The 17,205-nt window shown below is 48.9% G+C and overlaps 5 protein-coding genes across 5 annotated transcripts; 2 read left to right on the top strand and 3 right to left on the bottom strand.

Annotated features, from left to right (window-relative positions):
- Nucleotides 1-1,375: 1,375 nt before the first annotated feature.
- Nucleotides 1,376-2,893, top strand: BP5553_00499 (PLP-dependent transferase; the record flags this gene model as incomplete). The annotated part of the gene is made up of 2 exons (XM_032009122.1): nt 1,376-1,790; nt 1,842-2,893. 2 exons carry the CDS (start codon nt 1,376-1,378, stop codon nt 2,891-2,893), a joined length of 1,467 nt encoding a protein of 488 aa, XP_031873176.1.
- Nucleotides 2,894-3,589: 696 nt separating this feature from the next.
- On the bottom strand, nt 3,590-4,797 carry BP5553_00500 (Uncharacterized protein; the record flags this gene model as incomplete). Its single annotated transcript, XM_032009123.1, has 2 exons — nt 3,590-4,479; nt 4,530-4,797. 2 exons carry the CDS (start codon nt 4,795-4,797, stop codon nt 3,590-3,592), a joined length of 1,158 nt encoding a protein of 385 aa, XP_031873177.1.
- A 2,275-nt stretch (nt 4,798-7,072) lies between these two features.
- BP5553_00501 (Uncharacterized protein) lies at nt 7,073-7,844 on the bottom strand (the record flags this gene model as incomplete). The annotated part of the gene is made up of 2 exons (XM_032009124.1): nt 7,073-7,192; nt 7,329-7,844. 2 exons carry the CDS (start codon nt 7,842-7,844, stop codon nt 7,073-7,075), a joined length of 636 nt encoding a protein of 211 aa, XP_031873178.1.
- Nucleotides 7,845-8,948: 1,104 nt separating this feature from the next.
- On the top strand, nt 8,949-10,610 carry BP5553_00502 (Uncharacterized protein; the record flags this gene model as incomplete). The annotated part of the gene is made up of 1 exon (XM_032009125.1): nt 8,949-10,610. One exon carries the CDS (start codon nt 8,949-8,951, stop codon nt 10,608-10,610), a length of 1,662 nt encoding a protein of 553 aa, XP_031873179.1.
- A 1,535-nt stretch (nt 10,611-12,145) lies between these two features.
- Nucleotides 12,146-16,784, bottom strand: BP5553_00503 (uncharacterized protein; the record flags this gene model as incomplete). The annotated part of the gene is made up of 6 exons (XM_032009126.1): nt 12,146-12,879; nt 13,013-13,584; nt 13,690-14,087; nt 14,757-14,867; nt 14,912-15,789; nt 15,887-16,784. The coding sequence occupies 6 exons, from the start codon at nt 16,782-16,784 to the stop codon at nt 12,146-12,148; spliced, it is 3,591 nt and encodes a 1,196-aa protein (XP_031873180.1).
- Between the last annotated feature and the right edge of the window lie 421 nt (nt 16,785-17,205).

The raw sequence follows: 17,205 nt of genomic DNA on the forward strand, positions 1-17,205 counted from the left end.
CTGGCGTGTGAAATGACATGCCAACTACTACGTAGTCGTACGGAGTGACCCATGCGAAGTGCGAGTATATCGAACGAAACAAGCTGCTATTCGGGAGGCGGCTGTGGATACCAACTCTAGGGCACATGCAAATGGAATCCCTCCGGCCGGCTAAAGCTTCTCGAATCGCTATCATTCCTTTTGGGCGGTCAAGCGGTCAAGCAGTCAAGCGGTCAGGGAACTTGAAGAACCATCGGTGGTTACGGCTTCAAGAACAAGGGGAATGCCGACCACACCGGGCATCCCAACTCCCGTAGGTGTTGGAGTCTGGGCAGCTCAGCTGCCTTGCTGCCTGTCTTGCAGATAGAATCGACAGCCCGTACTCGGTGCTTCTGAGAGCCATTGGCACCTGTCGCCGGCCGGGGAAACCGTTGTTTCTGCTAACTATTGCATTGCATTGCCCTTTGTCCTAGCTCAACCGAAGGCATCAAACGTCACGGCTTGCATTGCCGTCGGGCGCAGAACCACCTAAGTAGAAGTCCGGAAGAAATGGCCAGCATACCGAGCTCGCGGAGGAAATCTGAAGCCAGAAGGTGAGGTACAGTACTAGGTACCGGTACGTGGGGAGATCCGTGGACGACGGGGGCCGTAGCGGACAGGTCACAAGTGAGTGTTCGTGCGAGCATTCATGGTTCATAGCAGCAGGTATAGGTACATGGGTACCCCACCAGTGCCGCTTCTCACGATGCTATGTTTCTCAGATGTTCCGGGTGTTGTGTTATGTTGTGCTGTGTCATTGTTATTGGAACCTTGAACCAGGTCAACAACAAACCTCGAGGAGTTGAGTGGGAGAGGAAGGAGCTAGGTATGTAACAAGTTCCCAGTAGTGACGGCCCTAATCCCTTAGCCGCCCCTTCCCCACCACTCCACTCTTACGCTTCATCACGCCGGGAACGAATTTGTTTTGTCGTCTATTCGATGGGAAAGCGGGATTTCTGTTAATGTGATCTGCAACCCCCCCCTATCTAACATTCTCCATTCCCATCCATAGCACCCATCATTTGCACTGCAAGCTCCCGCAGGCCTGGTACTACTCCGGCTTCCTCCTTTTTCTATATAAATCAAGTCATATCCCCACCTACAAGGCAGATTTCATTGCGGTCCTACAGTTGCCCTCTTCCTCTATCCAGTCCCTCTTCCTCTTCATCTTCGATACAATTCTCTTATTACTACAAAGCGGGCAGAAATCCATACACAGCCCAAATCTCAAATCCACTATACCCCGTCCTAGGTCCCCTTTTTCCATACCCAGCTTGCTTGAGGGGTGCTTTTCATTACATATTTGTCCTAGGAATTGAGTCCTCTTTCGCCGTTCAAAACCGTCCAGACACCAGTCATGTCTCCATCGGCTGTGGCACAGCTACCCCAGCATGACATGGGGCTTGCAAAAATTGATATGAAAGGCAAGGGAAGCTCTAATGGCCATACCAATGGGGTAAATGGCGTCAAAAAGCCCGAATTTCTCCTCGACCGGAATCTTCACAAGACCTTCCCACTTGTAACTCGCGGCAAGGGGAACTACTTGCAACTCGCCGACGGACGCACTATTTTTGATGCAACCTCCGGTGCAGCGGTCTCTTGTCTGGGGCACGGGAACGAGCGGGTGATCAAGGCTATCAACAAACAGCTAACTACCGGCGTTCCGTATCTTTGCTCCTCTTACTGGAGTTGTGATGTGGTGGAAGAGCTCTGCAAGGAGTTGATCAATGGCACTGGGGGTGAGATGAGCAGAATTTACTTAACCGGTTCAGGTTCGTCTTCTATCAATCTATCTTCCCTTGCCCAGTAACTCATTTGGTTAGGATCCGAAGCGATGGAAGCCTCCATAAAGCTTGCTCGGCAATACTTCTATGAAGGCGACAAGAACACCCCGCGAGTGAACATCATCGCTCGTGAAGGGTCATATCACGGCAATACCATTGGCGCGCTTGGTGTATCTGGGCATGTTGCACGTAGGGCTCCATACGAGCCTTTCCTTATGAAAGTCCATCGCGTATCAGCATGCAACGCATACCGCCAACGAAGAGAGCGGGAATCCGATGCATCATTCGTCGCCAGAAAGGCCTCCGAGCTCGAGGCAAAATTTCAAGAATTAGGACCTGAGACAGTCATTGGCTTCGTATGTGAACCAGTTGTAGGAGCGGCATTAGGTTGTGTTCCCGATGTTCCTGGATACTTAACGGCTATGAGAGCTGTTTGTCATAGACATGGCGCCCTCTTCATACTGGATGAAGTTATGAGCGGTATGGGTCGTTGCGGCACTCTACATGCCTGGCAAGCCGAAGGCGCGGCGCCTGACCTCCAAACTGTTGGGAAAGGCCTAGGAGGTGGCTACCAACCAATAGCAGCAGTCTTGATCTCAGACAAGATCGTCAGTTCATTGTCAAATGGGAGCGGCCAATTCGTCCATGGACAAACTTATCAAGCAATGCCCATCCAAGCAGCCGCAGCACTTGAGGTGCAGAAAATCCAACGAGAAGAGAATCTGATCAAGAATGTCCAGGTCCAAGGAGCTTATCTCGAGAAGCGCCTAAAATCGCTCTTAGGAGGTCACCCGAATGTGGGCGATATCCGGGGAAAAGGTCTCTTCTGGGGCTTGGAGTTCGTCAAGGATAAGCAGACCAAGGAGCCTTTTGATACGAAGTTGGGTGTTGCACAACGGGTGCATGACATAGCCATTGCAGCGCCGTTCAACATGACAATGTACCCCGGTACCGGAACCGTGGATGGGATTGCAGGAGATCACGTTATCATCGCCCCAACCTACATTGTCACGAGAGAAGAGATCGACCATATCACCAAGGTCGTAGCCGAAGTCGTCCAACTCGTTTTCGAAAAGATTGGAGACGTATAGTCCCCCTCGACGATGGCACGACCTAGACAAAGAACGGGTTTGTAGACATCTCGGCTCTCAGCCGGCACCTCTTTCTTCTTGTACTACAGCATTTGCCTGGGTGGTTTTTGCGGATCTTGCTCGTTTAGTCTACGTTCCTAGCAACCGTTGTCTTTTCTGGATAGGAGCTTCCGCAGAATATTTGGTAACTCTTCTCCTTCGTGTCTTATCTCTACAGCATTTTCATCATAGATCTCGCCACTTACGTGTCAACATGTTTGCTCGCCCGTCTGACTTACCAGCATATTTTTAAGAAATGTTCTCAATACAAATATAAAATTTAAATGGAGATGACGATCCTAAGAGTGATACGCTTAGCGTCTTTGGTGGGGCAAGTGAGTATTTTGGTTGCTCTTTTGATAAATACGGATGTTAGAACGTCTTGATGGCGATTCGTGGTGATGTACTTTTATACCTCCTCTCTCAACTCAGCATCATAGCAGACTATGTTATGGACTTTTAGAACTGCTATGCTGATATGAGATACAGATCTCGCTGTACATAATTGACGATTATCTCGACATTTAAAAATTTAGATACAACGGGGAGGTAAATTATATCCAAAGACTTTCATCTTCCTCCCGGAAACATGCAATGGCAACGGTTCTAAATATGTAGCACCGCATCGCGTTATCCGCTTATTCAATCACCTCGCCCTTACTCGGCGTCAAGGACCTCCTCTTCCTCTTCCCCCTCTCTCTTTCCGTGGGTGCTTGGTGGGGTGGCCACAATTCCCATGTTGAAGCTGGGGTTGTTGTGTCCTCCCGTAGCATCAACATATGCGGTGTTTGTTGCGTATTGCTCAACGTTGGCATTGAGATCGATACCGAGAAGTGCCCATGCGAAGATTCCCTGTTCGATCTGGCTGCCAAGATATGTGTAGCTTGGGAATGGATCATAGGCTTTGGTGGCGGCATATCCGGTGAACATGTCGGCGTCGTTCTGGGTCATCTGGATTCTGTTGGTGTTGTATGGGGCGGTCTTCTCGACGGCGTTGATAAGAGCCTGTTCGAAGAACAGCTGGGAGAGATGGTTGATTGTGCCCCCAGTATAGCTGCCGTTGGCCTCAACCTTGGCGCCAACGTGGGTGATGATGTGCTCGTGAGTAGCACGTCCACCGTAATGACCTGGGAAATTGGTATCGAATTGCACGACACCATCAGCGTCGGTCTTCTGGACACTACGCAAGAAAGCACTGTTTAAGCCACCTTGGCCTTGTGCGCTGACACCGCTATAGATGCCGGTGGCGTTGCAGGCCCAGATATCAACGAGGATTTCAGGTGCTGGCTTGCAGGTCTTAACATCAATGAACTGAATCTCAAGATGCATTGGCACTCCCTTCTGGCCATCGACGTTGTTGGACCGAATTTGCTCGCCCTTTACGAAGTATGGCCCGTTGGCATTGTCTGGGGCGAGAATGCAGGTTGGGTTGGCGCCGAAGAGCGCTTCTAGAGAGGCTCCAGGCTTGAGTGCGGAGCCTGTCTTGTTGTGCTGTGTCTGAGCCCAGGTCTTGAAGTCCTGGAGATTCCGCTTGTCGAAGATGGGTGCTACTATAGGTAAGCCAAGAATGATATATATGTAACAGAAAGTAACTGACTGTCTTGAAGACCGCGCTCCTCACGAAGCTGCTCTGTAATAGCTGCGCGACGCTTTATCGCCCGCTCCTGGAGCGCCTTGACATGCTCGCTGTCCACACAGGCATTCATCTGCGCTGCTTGGTAGTCTGCGATGGCCGCCGTCCGCTTCATCTGTCGAGCAATGTGCTTGATATCATGCTGCTCCTCGCCCGGGTGGGCAGCTGTGAGGGTTCCGCAGAAGCCATATGCCAGAGCCAAAGCAGCCGTGAATCTTGAGATAGGAGCCATCTTGCCGAGTAATCGAAATCGTCGAGTAATTGGAATATGCTGATTTACAATCACTGATATCCTTCGGACATCTTGGAGCTTTATGTACCGCCGCCATTCCGGCAATAGAACCCCGTCGTGCCCTACTCAGGGCCAAACACAATGATCCGAACTTCTGATCTCATGACATGAGGCCTTGGCAGCCACCGACAGGCTATTTAAGCAGACCTATGACGGGGGGCGGGATAATAAGCAGAGAGATATGTTCATTTATTTTCACGATCCGTTGATCTGGGAAAAGGGAGATAGATGGCGACCTGTTGCGTGGGACGCAGGTAGATAGATCTTGGGTGCGATGCGGCAGTGTAGATTGTGGGGTACGGGATAAAAACACCACGATCGAAAGCCCCTTTTCCCCAGGCAGGATCATACGCCCCTTGGCTCCTTGAGCCTTGGCGATGGAACTGCTGCTTAGCCAGGAGGCTAATAATCTGGAAATACACAGCGGCGGCCTGGTATTGGAAGACGGGCGCGTAATACCCGGTGGATCGAGAGAAACGGTTGCGCGGGCAGATCGCATAATTCTTGTTTGGCCTTCTGGAAAGACATGGGAGAGGGTCGCGACGAAGTGCCGAAACAAAGCAGATATCAACCTTGCATCGCACCCTCGCGCGAATAGAGCCGCTGCTGCTGGGGGCCGAGCTGGCTAATGATAATGGTCTCGTTTGTGCCTTATAAATACCTATACTTAAGCATGTTGATAGGTCCCGGCGGCAGGCCGACGCGTGTTTGTTGGATGATGCTCAGGGATTCAAAATTGTCGTGATTAGAAAACCGATATCGTCAAAAGCACAATTCGGCAGCCACGGCATTCAAATGGTTTCAAATTGTAAAACAATGAATACGAGCGTCGAGGGCGGTCATGGGTTATGGTTAGAAGGGAAGCAGAGTACTGTAGAAGGATAGAAGGATGGGCGGCGACGACGACGACAACGACGATGGCAGCCCATGGATCGAAACTTTCACCGAAGTCGAGATTATGCTCCACTTTAGCTGTGACACTGGAGCTTGGCTGTTCTGGCCTTCGCAGATCTCCCAAGAGGGCTAATCATAGTACTATGTACAGTCTGGGCCCCTGGGTGAGGAAGTACAACTACGCGACATGCAACTTTGGGGACTCGTGCTATCAATCCCCATGCCATTAACTAATTCCCCTCCAATTTGTATTTATGTTGCAACATCCAACTGCCCATTCATACATAGAATGTCGTATGATTCATTGCGCAGAAAGCTGATGTAGAAATTGTATCTGCGAAGCAAGATGAGGTTTCAAACACCTTGTTCCGGTACAACAAATGCCGTTACATACCCTTACTCGGACACCCTTCGACATCACGAAATACTTTGCTAAATGTTATTTTAAAGTGAATTTCGGGAGAGCGAACGGCAAGTATCTACTATATAACGGCGGTCTGACTCGATACTTAGTCATTCGTCACGCCTTGCAAATGTTAACTGCCATCTCGTAGTATTTGCCTAAATGCTTGTCATCCGGTTGACCTTGGACTGGGACCTACGGAGGTTAACACGGTGCCGGCAATCACATGATATACCTTCTCCTTGACTACCTAATAGGTAGGTAAGCAGGTAACCAATGTGGTTTTCTTTACGGTGGTAATACCCACCTGAAACTTGTAACATACCTAGGTAGTTATTTATACTTTGGATTGAAGAGAGTAGAAATGGATTGCATGATGCAACGAAGCCTTGAAACTTCAGAGGATACGAAATACTTTTTAGCATAAACTCGATCCTGGCCTTTCAGATAAGTTGAGATAGAAACCTTAGCATATGACTAAAAGATGGAGCTGAGAAAAATAGTAATATCACAATGAAAGCTAAGAGACGACGAATAATGCAGATAGCGTGGTTTGCCATAATATATTTAGGATATTTGAAATGTAACTTAGTGTGAACTAACAGGCTACCTTGAAATCGGGCACTGGGTCCAGGATGGTCAGCACTGGGAATGAGGAAAGTAGTAATGGAACGTCGTCGTCGCCATCTTGATATGAGAGATTGAAAGATCAATCAAGGCCAATATCCACAGACCCTGCGTCTTGTATCCTATTGTGCTGGCGTAGTATAGCCTTATATGTGTGGACCTTGCTTCACGTGGGCTTGTCAAATAGCAAGGACTTCAAGTTCCACCGCATAGGCACGACAGCTCAGGGAAGCTAAGCCAAGCCCAAGGCTGCTGAGAGCACTATCCTCCGTGCTTCACGAAGGTAGGCAACTAATTAGGTTGGACGATCGATGCGCCGCGAACTATAGCTGTTTCTCGCAGAGGACGTGACATCATCTGCCGCAGAACATTGCCTGCTCGTCCTGAACCGTGTGCTTCGTAGGCAGTAGCCTAGTAACAACGTGCTCCTTTCAGCACTCCTCTGCTCCATAGTATGTAGCCATGCCAATTTTGTCTTTCAATTCTGCCTCGGCTTCACGATCCCATCATGCATAATATAGTAAACCACGGTACTATCACTATGTACCGTAGCCAAAAGCAACCTCTTGGGCCGGTTCGTGCCCTGCCATTCGTGCCCCACGGCTAACTCATCGGGCTCCTCCTCATTCTCGCCATCCTCGGCTGGTGGTAAAACATCCAGGGCATCAAAAACCTCAGCGAATTTCGCCACGCTCCATTCCTCCTGTATCTGGCTGGGAAGCACCCACTCTCGCTCCGGACGCTGCTCGATAGACTCGCCCATTTCGTGCTCCGCTTTTATAATCTGGACTTGTTCGTCTGGGTGGACGTATACTCGTCGGGGCGGGAGGCCGGAGATGATAGGACGAGGAAGAGGGAGGTTGTTTGCTGTTGAATGGGTGTGGATGGTAAGGCTGGTCCAGTCATGCTGGAATTGGAGGTCGTGCAGTATGTTACTAGCCAGTTGTTGAAGGTATGCGGGGTGGGCTGAATGTTGAAAGAATGGGCTTGAGTCACCGATACTTTTTTGAACGGCTGATTGGGGTGGTAAGGGTAAATCGGGGATTATAGCAGAAGGAGCCATTGCTGCCAGTTTGCATAAGGCTGGTGCGTCTGAAGCCCAAGCGGAGGCTTTGCTTGGTCGTGGGATGGCTATTGGGGCAGTTGCTGTGCCTGAGCGCTATCTTTTCGACGAGGTTATCAAGTTCGAAGGTTGGATTGACTGCAACGAGAGTTCCACTCTATCGCGTATGCCGGAATCTGTGATGGTGTTAATCTGTATCTGTACTGGTATATGCCGGGCTTTCTGAGTGGGCACTGTGGTGAACGGGTACAGTATACGGAAGGCTGAGCTTCTCAAGTCAAGTCATCGCCGTTAAGAGAATTTCGTGCTAACAAATGGAATGGTACGAATTCATCGGACTCGGACTCGAACTCGGATTCGGACTCGGACAAACTCTATTTTCTAGCCTCCGTCCTCCGTCCCTCGTACTCGTATGATCGAACATGTGGCCTCGGCGCTTCCAAAGAGCGACAAGCGACAAGAGAGAAAGGAACTGCCAATTCGGGCCGGGCCTAAGAACGAAATAGCACCTGATTAGAGTTCAGGGACAATTCTGCTAATAAGTTAGGGTTTCTATTCCCCCTAATGGCCTATCCAAACAATATCGACGAACGACCATCGTCTCTCGTATAAGATAGCCGGGGTTGGCAGGTTTTTCTTCTAGCGCTGATGTTCTTTTTACAAGTGGAGTTGGCTCGGTCTTATTTAATGTGTGGGTCTGGGGAAGGAGGGAAAAGATAAGCCCAGCCCCGGCGGACAGTGCTCTTGAGCTCCTCTTGAGACTTGAGCCCTATTCCATATTCTTCCTCTTTCAATCGTTATCATTTATTCTCCCCCAAGCATTTATTCCAAAGCACCTGGGTACCTACAGCTAAGGCTGTCACACCCGATACGGAGTATTCCCATACAAGTTTCACTTTCGTTAATGCAAGTTTTGCCTGCGCCATAGCTGACGTCAACGACCACGTATTTTGGTTGAATACCAACAATACTTGGCAAACCTCACATACATACGTACCAGCCCCTGCTACCGTGGCGCAGACATCGTTTCGTCGCGTTTGCCTTCGCCGTCGGCTTTTCCCCATCTAAATTCCCAACTCGATTTATCAATTCATTTCAGACGTTATGGCGTCACCTCCATCTCCATCCTCTTCGACAGTACCCCCAAGCCCAGGTACGCAGCGCACGCCGACTGAAAACAATGCTGTCGAACCTTTTCCATCGCTGAGCAGTCCATCGACGCCCAAAATTCCAACTCCTCAACGGCCAACCATCGTGACGAACACCGAGAACAACGCAAATCGAGTTAGAGGGCAGTCGTCGAGTTCCACGATTCGGGGCCGGCTGCGCACCGCCTCTTCGAGCTTCCAAGAATCGAATCCTCCAACTGGGATGTGCATTGCGACCGCTCAGATTGCGTCTTCAATACCATCATTATCTGATATCAGGAGAGGGAGCTACAGTAGTGACGGGTGGACTAGCGAAGGGCAGGTTCGAGAGAAGGGACGACGTGCGAGTCTAGCTAGAGCAGCAGAATCTCCATCCGGAATTACAAAACGGAAGAGTTCATCAGCTCTGAATAGCCCCAGGACCCCGGTTGCCCCCCACGACAGCCTCCCAGAGGTGGCCGATGAATCGGAGCATCAAAATCTATATCCAATACCATCAGACGTCCCTGTTGGTCCTTCGGCTGTAGGAGACGGTGCCCAGGAGCCCACGATAACCAATATGGCGAGTTCGACAGGGAGATCTAAAGCAGCAAACCAGCGCGCCAGCAGCGATACCAACATCAGCCCTAACTCTACTCGTACTGCACCAAAAGTCGACACTCAATACAAAACCACCCCTTTCGACAATGGGTACCAATTCCCGCCAAAGCACTCATGGACGGAGTCGACCGCTATAGGATTGACGGCTTTCTGGAAGTTTTTCATCACGCCAATTGGGTTTCTCGTCGTAGTATACGGTCTCAACGTTGTTGCATGGGGTGGGATGTTGTTCCTGTTACTATGCAATGCCTCTCCAGCAATGTGCCACCCTACATGCGACGACATCAACTCGCCTCGTCGGATCTGGATCGAAATTGATTCGCAGATTCTAAACGCGCTCTTCTGTGTCACTGGTTTTGGCACCATCCCTTGGAGATTCCGAGATCTTTACTATCTACTCCAATACCGGCTACAAAAGAAAGAGATTGGCCTTCGAAGACTGGCAGGCATCAATCGCGGTTGGTTTAGACTTGCTGGGTCCCAAGATCTACCAGTAGGGTTGGGGGCTGCGAACATCGAGTCTGAGGCTGGCAATGTCCCAGAAAGTGCCTTGCCGTTCCCCTTAAGTAAGACTCCAGATGCACCTTTGACTGGAATTCGTGCCCCGCCAACCAAACTGTGGAAGCTTGACTTTGTCATCTGGTCCATGGTATGGAACACTTTTCTCCAAACAGTTCTTTGTATATTCATGTGGCACTTCAACCGGTACGAAAGGCCGTCCTGGAGCACCGGTCTTTTCGTCGCACTGGCCTGTATTGTTGCTGCATGTGGTGGTATTATGGGTTTCATCGAGGGCAAGCATGTGAAGACCATCGAAGGTGTCCCGGTCTCAGAGAAGGATAAAGAGCGATTGGCAAGGGATAGAGAGCTGGGTATTACTCATTACAACAACATCAAGGACGAGAAGCCAAAAGAGAAAAAGCAAAAGGAGGGCCATGGTATATTTAAAAGCAAGCAAGAAAACGACGAAAAAGCCCAGGCGGAGGAGAGTGCAATGGAAGATGCTACTGTGAAGTAGTTGGTTGATTTGTTAGTTTTCATGGTGTCTTTGTATAAATTGGAAATGAATCACGGCAAGATAGGTTGCCGGGGATGGGTCAGGATATATGTTTAATAGACGGGGTTTGAAAGGGCCATAATAGAACGATTTATTTACATCAAAGGTTTAATATCGTATCCTCAACGAGCGTAGGTATAGAACACGCTAGAAAGCGAGGTGCAGACTGTATCGATTTGAGGAGTAAAACCAACAAGTCGTTGTCGAGGTTAACGTGGGGTATAGAGGAGCCGCGTACAAAGTTTACAAAGCTGGTGGGACGTCGTATCGTCACTTTTGCGCTTCTTACGCTCCGCTACAGGTTTTACTTCCCGTATATACTTTAGCAAAGAAACGAATTGGTTTCAGAAGCTACTATAACCGTTATTTTTAATATAGTTTTCTTGTTAATATTATCAATATTATTCATTCCGATTTCATATAGTTGCTGGTTGCTCTTGCCTAGTTTTTTCAGATTGGAGCTTCCTAGATCCAATTAGTCTCTCTTCTTTATTATGAATAAAGGCAAGCACGACTATAGGCGAGAGATGCTGCCTTCTATGATTCTAGTTTCTCTTCTGGAGAAATTTTTTATTCTCTCACCTCGTTCCCACAATCGCAACCATTACAATACCTGAAACCATTATAGCAACCAAAACCAGTCTAATAGCTACCTACCTGCCTGTATTAACAGTTCAGTGGGCATGTCGACTATTATCTAGCATACCGTAAAGTCAGGCAGAGGAGCAGCTAAACGTCTTACATCCCCATTCCAGTAGCTTGCTATAGGTACTTGGTGGAGAGGATTCACCTTTTCCTCTTCTTCACAATGGTAGCAAGCCAGCATCTGCAATGAAAAGGGTGCTACTTCGGAGATAGTGTAATACCGAGAGCAGGGCAAAGTTAAAAACTTTGTCAATTAAAAAAGTCCAAAAATTGTAGCTTCTCTTTGATCGATGATCTTCCCGTGCGTAGAAGGCAAATTAAAAAGACATTGCCTTTACAAGACCGCTTACAAAATGGCATGTAAGGGCCGTGGAGAAGGAAATAATAATTAGGGGTCGGAGGATAGCTTTTATAGGTAGTGTGTGAGTCACATGGCGGGTCAAAAATGGTTTAACTAACCCATCTACCTAGGTAGGCTAGCTACTACCTAGTTGCGTTGCGATGAAGAATTTGAAGGGCTCGCGGTGTGCACCCGAGGTCAGCCCTGGCTCCCCCAAGTACCCGATAGGCTGACCGATGATATTAACCACCCCTCAGACCCTAAACTCCAGAAGGTTGGCGAGTGCCCGTTGGCATTTTCTAATTCAGAAAGAAAGCAGATTTAAGAGATGAGAGGTTATGGAGGGAAGGCGTGGAGTTGTCGGATATCTAGCGCGATCAAAGTATGCATAGCCTCTGGTTTTCCTAATATTAAATTCCCAGATAAAGAAGACTTGCTAGGTAATATATTTGAGGACGTGGGCCTTGGATTGGACTCACAACAATTCATATCCTTCTCTCTTTTCTTCCTTTTAAGCCCCAGCCGGTTGTATGTTTGGCTCTAGGTCTTCTGTCTTGGGTTTTTTATATTCGAAGCACGACTGATAACGCGAGAGCTTATGCAAGACGTGACCCCGCACACCCAAAAGGGTCATCGCACTATCATGGTGCTTAAACCAGCTCGGCCTCCTCGAAAGTACCCCAATCACAATCGTAAGCTGGTTGCCAGGTCCATGCCTTGGTAAATTCGCCCAGCAGTATTCCATATTACTCCCCAACACGTACTCCAGGTTCTCACGAAACCAAGTGCTTGCAAAGGTAATCTTCGGGCTTTTGCTGCTGTACACGTACTGGAAGACACAAGCAGCCCCTTTCTCGTCTTTTGTCAATGGTTCGCTATCGTATGTCAACGTTGCATTCCATATCTCCAGCACCTCAAGCTTTGGCATAAAAGCTGCCGCCCGGCCCACAGCCGTTAGTAGCTTCCTGAATATGGCCGGCTTTGTCGTTGGGTGCAGCAAATGCGATGTTAGAGTCAACTTTCGAAGATTCTCCCAGGGAACCACATTTGCGTTCGAATTTTGGGACGCATGTGGACTCCAGTGGTTAGGCGGCCAGAAGTCGGCAAAGAAATCCCTGGCATCTACAAGGAAGGCCGCAGATAGATTGTTGAGGGAACGGCTTGCCTTTGAGAGTGCTTTGCCAGAGCCCGATTTGCAGGCCCACGCTTGGCGGCCCGTTCTGGGTGCAAGAGTTTGTTGAAGTCCTCGAATATATACAAGTTCCGCAGCGTACTTGGTAAGTTATTTGAGATTAGGAGCTGGTAGCCTGCAAGTTCCCATTAATAAAAGTTAGTCAAAATTTGTCTTTCTTTATAACAGGCTGGGAGTTCAACGTACCCTTCTCAAAGGCTGCTTGCTGCTGTGTATCGATATCATGCCATCCCTCGTGACGCAACCACTCGAGGCACGTAAAGCTTTCACGGAGGAGCTTGCTAAGAGAATACGCTGAGATCTTCCGATAGAACTGTCTTCGAATAAGCAGACCTGTAACAACCTCGGCCTTTGGGAATGTCGCATCAAACCGGGCGAATTCACGAAGTTTAGCTTTTATTTGCAACGTTCCTATAATTCTTTGTTTTGCTTCCAAGCTTATCACACCATTAACGTCCCGTTTGCCGTCAACCCAGCCATGAAATGGGTCATTCAAGCTCTCGAGTTCAAGTCTTTCGGCCCGTTGCTTATATGCTTCGCCGTGCTCGTCGAGGTCCCGTGGTTCTAGGTACGGGTAGTTGGGCTCGAGATGAAAATCCCGGAATGTATGTTTGCAATCACTTGGGGAATATGCGCCGAGTTCTAATATCAGGCCCTTTTTGCGGCGACCGTAACGGCCGACACTCGGGACGAATCCGCTCCACTTAGATAGGATAATTAATAATCTCCAGACAGCTCTACTGAAGCAGTTGTTATTCCTGTTAAAGTCAAGTCAGTGATAAGAGACTCCTGCTGTACTGGCCGATAAATGTATAATAAACCAAGCTTTGACCAATCAACGCAAGCAGCAACTTCTTACTTACTTATTCTTTGTGTTAATATCCTCCTTAAATTGACAGACTGTGCAGTCATACTCATCAAGCCGGACACGAAGGAATAGATGCTCGAGGTAATCTCGTCTCTTATTCTTACCCGTAAACTTTTCAAGGTTACAAATACGGTTCTGGTCGAGAATAAGCCGTTGGAAGTTCCGCTGTTCGAAAACCGGTTGCCACTCCCGACAGATGGTGGCATAGCCGGCGCGGAGGCGCGGTTCAGAGGGTTGGAATCTATAATCCTCTGCTACCATGTCGAGGATCATCAAGCTGATCTCGGCTGGTAATCTTGTCCAGTATTGCGGGTCAGAACGACCTTTCTGCGCAGGGATTCGGCGTTTATGGCGATGAGGCGCCATGAGCCCGATTTGCTGACTCTTACTTCTCTATTTAAACGTTTAGTAAATAAATGTGCAGTAGTTGGGAATTCAAAGAGCTAGGAAAGAAATTCCGGTTTAGGGACAGAAATCACAGCTTAGACCTGGTATAGAATTTTATATAGCTTGAATTTGGAAAGAGCTACCTAAAGTAGTGTTAGGTTATTTTTAGTAACAAACCCAATCTAACAAATCGTTAAGAGTCACTAGATATCAAGGTTGTGACGTGGAAAAGAAATAAGGGTTGATGTTTAGTCAATACCCCTTTGAAGAAGAGTGAGTCTTGGCGGGTCCGAGGATCTGCCGGGAGGGTTACTTCTGTCCCTGCACACTGTATCGGCAGAATCCACTGGGGCAATGGGAAATTCCAAAGTTCTAAACCTGTAGGAACATTCTGGCATGGCAGGCTTTCAATACCCCAAGGCTGCTGGGATATTCAATGTTTCTAGAGGTTATATAGGGGGTGTGATCATATGAACTATGATACTGAATATAACTGCAATGGGGTTATGGTTTGCCGATACACTCCATACACTCAACTTTATGGCGCCCACCTCAAGGGTGTCTCGTATGAACTCTCCGATGTGGGTCTCCTGGCGAGCGTCACTTGAGCTTCGATATATTTTCGCGTTGAAATCCCAACCTGTTGGCAAGAGCAGCGAACTCAGACCAGCTCACTTCATCAGCCTTTTGAGCTCTGGATTTTGCCAGGAGTTTCTTTCCCTTCTTCGTCTCCTTCTGCCGCGGTCCTGGCATCTCAGCATAATGCCGCATAGCGTAGCGCCATAGCTGCCGACATGTCAGGCGCCAAAATTGATCCGTCATACTAGTACCATATCTCGCATTTCTAGACCCAGCTCATCTACTTGACCATTCATGCTGTTGTGCACATAGCATTCTCCAATGAGATAATACTTCTGGGCAGCGCCAGGTGCGTCAGGGACAGGTCGTATAACGAACAAGACCATAGTCCCCAGGAACGCAGCGATCAGATCTCCCGGGCGAGCTCTCTCAGGCATCAATCCCACAGAGCCTTCATGCAGGACACAGAAGCGTCGCGAACGGGATGCAGAGATCATGTCGGCGCGGAAGGCCATCGCGTTCATCCCTTCAGGGGCGAGGAGGAATTTCTTCGCTTCCTCTACGTCTGTCACCGTGGAAATCCGGGCCATGATCGACTCGAAGTCTCGCAAGAATTCGGCGTATTTCTGATCTGGTGCCGCTTCTTCCTCATCGCTGAGAACATTCTCGTTGTTTACTTTGTTCGCTAGTAAAGTCCGCCAGAACACTTCCTCGTCCTGTCCTAAGGCGGTCGATTGAAACATAGACTTTGCTTGAAGATACCACTCGTAGTAATTGGCGGTTTCATCGCTGCCAAGAGTATGCCCGGGATCGTCAAAGCCAGCCACCAGCCCAAGCTGAGAGATTGAGTCAATTATAATTCCTCGTAGCGTCAGTTCGCTGCCGTCGTTGCTGAACACTATGTCCTGCCGGTTAGCGGCAGTAACTGGATAGTTACCAAGCCTTCTTCGGCGAACAATATCTACGAAATTGAAAGACCATGACGGGGCCCCGGATTCTTCGGTAATACCGCTCCACCGTAGCAAATGGAGTTTTGGGTCTCTGGCGAGTAGAAACCTACTTACAGAGGTAAAAAGGGTTTTGGGAGAGTTCGTTTCTGTATAGTCTGGCACGAATATGGGATCATCCACTGTTTAGTGCGCATGTTAGCATTTCGGTTTAAATGTTGAGCTTGGATAACTGATCCATCCGGGAGCTGGAACGGCCTCTTGAAAGAGAATACGAACCATCTGTCGCAACGCCCAAGTAGCCGTATACCCTATCTAATAGGTCCTTCGTTTCAGCATCTGAAAACATTGACATCAGAAGAAGAAGCGGTACAGGTTCACGCTGACGTCGATATTTTCGGACCACTTCCAACTTCGTAACTCTGGTAAGACCTGGGACACCGATGTTCGAGATCAAATCATTGCCTGGTTCGAGTGCAATCATGCCGCCATAACCTAACGCACCCAAACCAGTTATAGCCCGGGCTAGGGAGTTCCAGCTCAGAGTATCATCTCCACATACAATGTCGGCGTTGGTGGATAAGGCAACTTCTTGGACAACCCAGGTACGCGTGAACCAGGGGCGACTGAGGAGTTTGGCAAGTGCAAACCATTCCGAACATCCTTCTTGATATTTTCGAGCATAATACATGGTACGCTCTGGGTCCAACGTCTCAATCTCCGGCAATATCGAACAGAGTGTCTCCGTGAAACTTATCGCGAGGCCGCTATTCTCGCCTGACGGTCCTAGCCATATCCGCACGCGGTCTGCGTTGGAGTAGACTTCTCCCATAAGTGTGACCTGCACCGACTTCTCTTCATTATCATCTTGGTTGATACAAATGGCGTCAATCCATAACGAAATATCGGGCTCTGCCATACACTTGCTGCGGAGGAGCTCGTGCACAGTTTGCGTGGTGGATAACAGACGACCATTGACGAGAATCCGGTGGGGTTTCTGAGGTTCAGTACCCCAGGTGTACGACACTGCAACATACGGTGGGCTTGAGGGGTTATCAATCGATACATGAATACATCTGCAGCTGATGAGTTCGGATGAATTCCTCCCAGACTCGACTTCCAGAACACGGATATGGCGCGGCTGGAGTGGCTCATAGGAGAACGGTTCTTGATCCATGTTGAAGTCAGTCAATGGCCGGGGGAAACGATGTCAACTATGGGAAGAGACACACACGCTGCTTGGGATGGCTATTGGCACCGGATTGTGCGACGTTACAAGTACGATCCGATCCAGGAATCGGGGCAACCGCTCAAATAACACGTGATGTGTCCCCAAGGTCAGGTGTAACGTTGGATCACGTGCCTAATCTACTAGTACTTTGTTAATGGACGGTATTAACTCGCTCGCACAGGGCTTCTCGGTGCGTAGATGGCTTAGTTTAGGATCGTATCAGCTCCTAGGTCACTTATTGCATGTTAGTTGAGGTTGTATACCAGAACGCCTACAGTGCTACAGAGGTGCGTAGTCATACGCTACACTTAGCCTAGATTCAGCCTACACCAGCGACGGTAAAGTAGTTTGAGCTAAGATTAGGCAA

This window comes from Venustampulla echinocandica, assembly GCF_003357145.1.
Source record: "Venustampulla echinocandica strain BP 5553 chromosome Unknown scaffold_0, whole genome shotgun sequence".
Lineage (NCBI taxonomy): Eukaryota > Fungi > Ascomycota > Leotiomycetes > Helotiales > Pleuroascaceae > Venustampulla > Venustampulla echinocandica.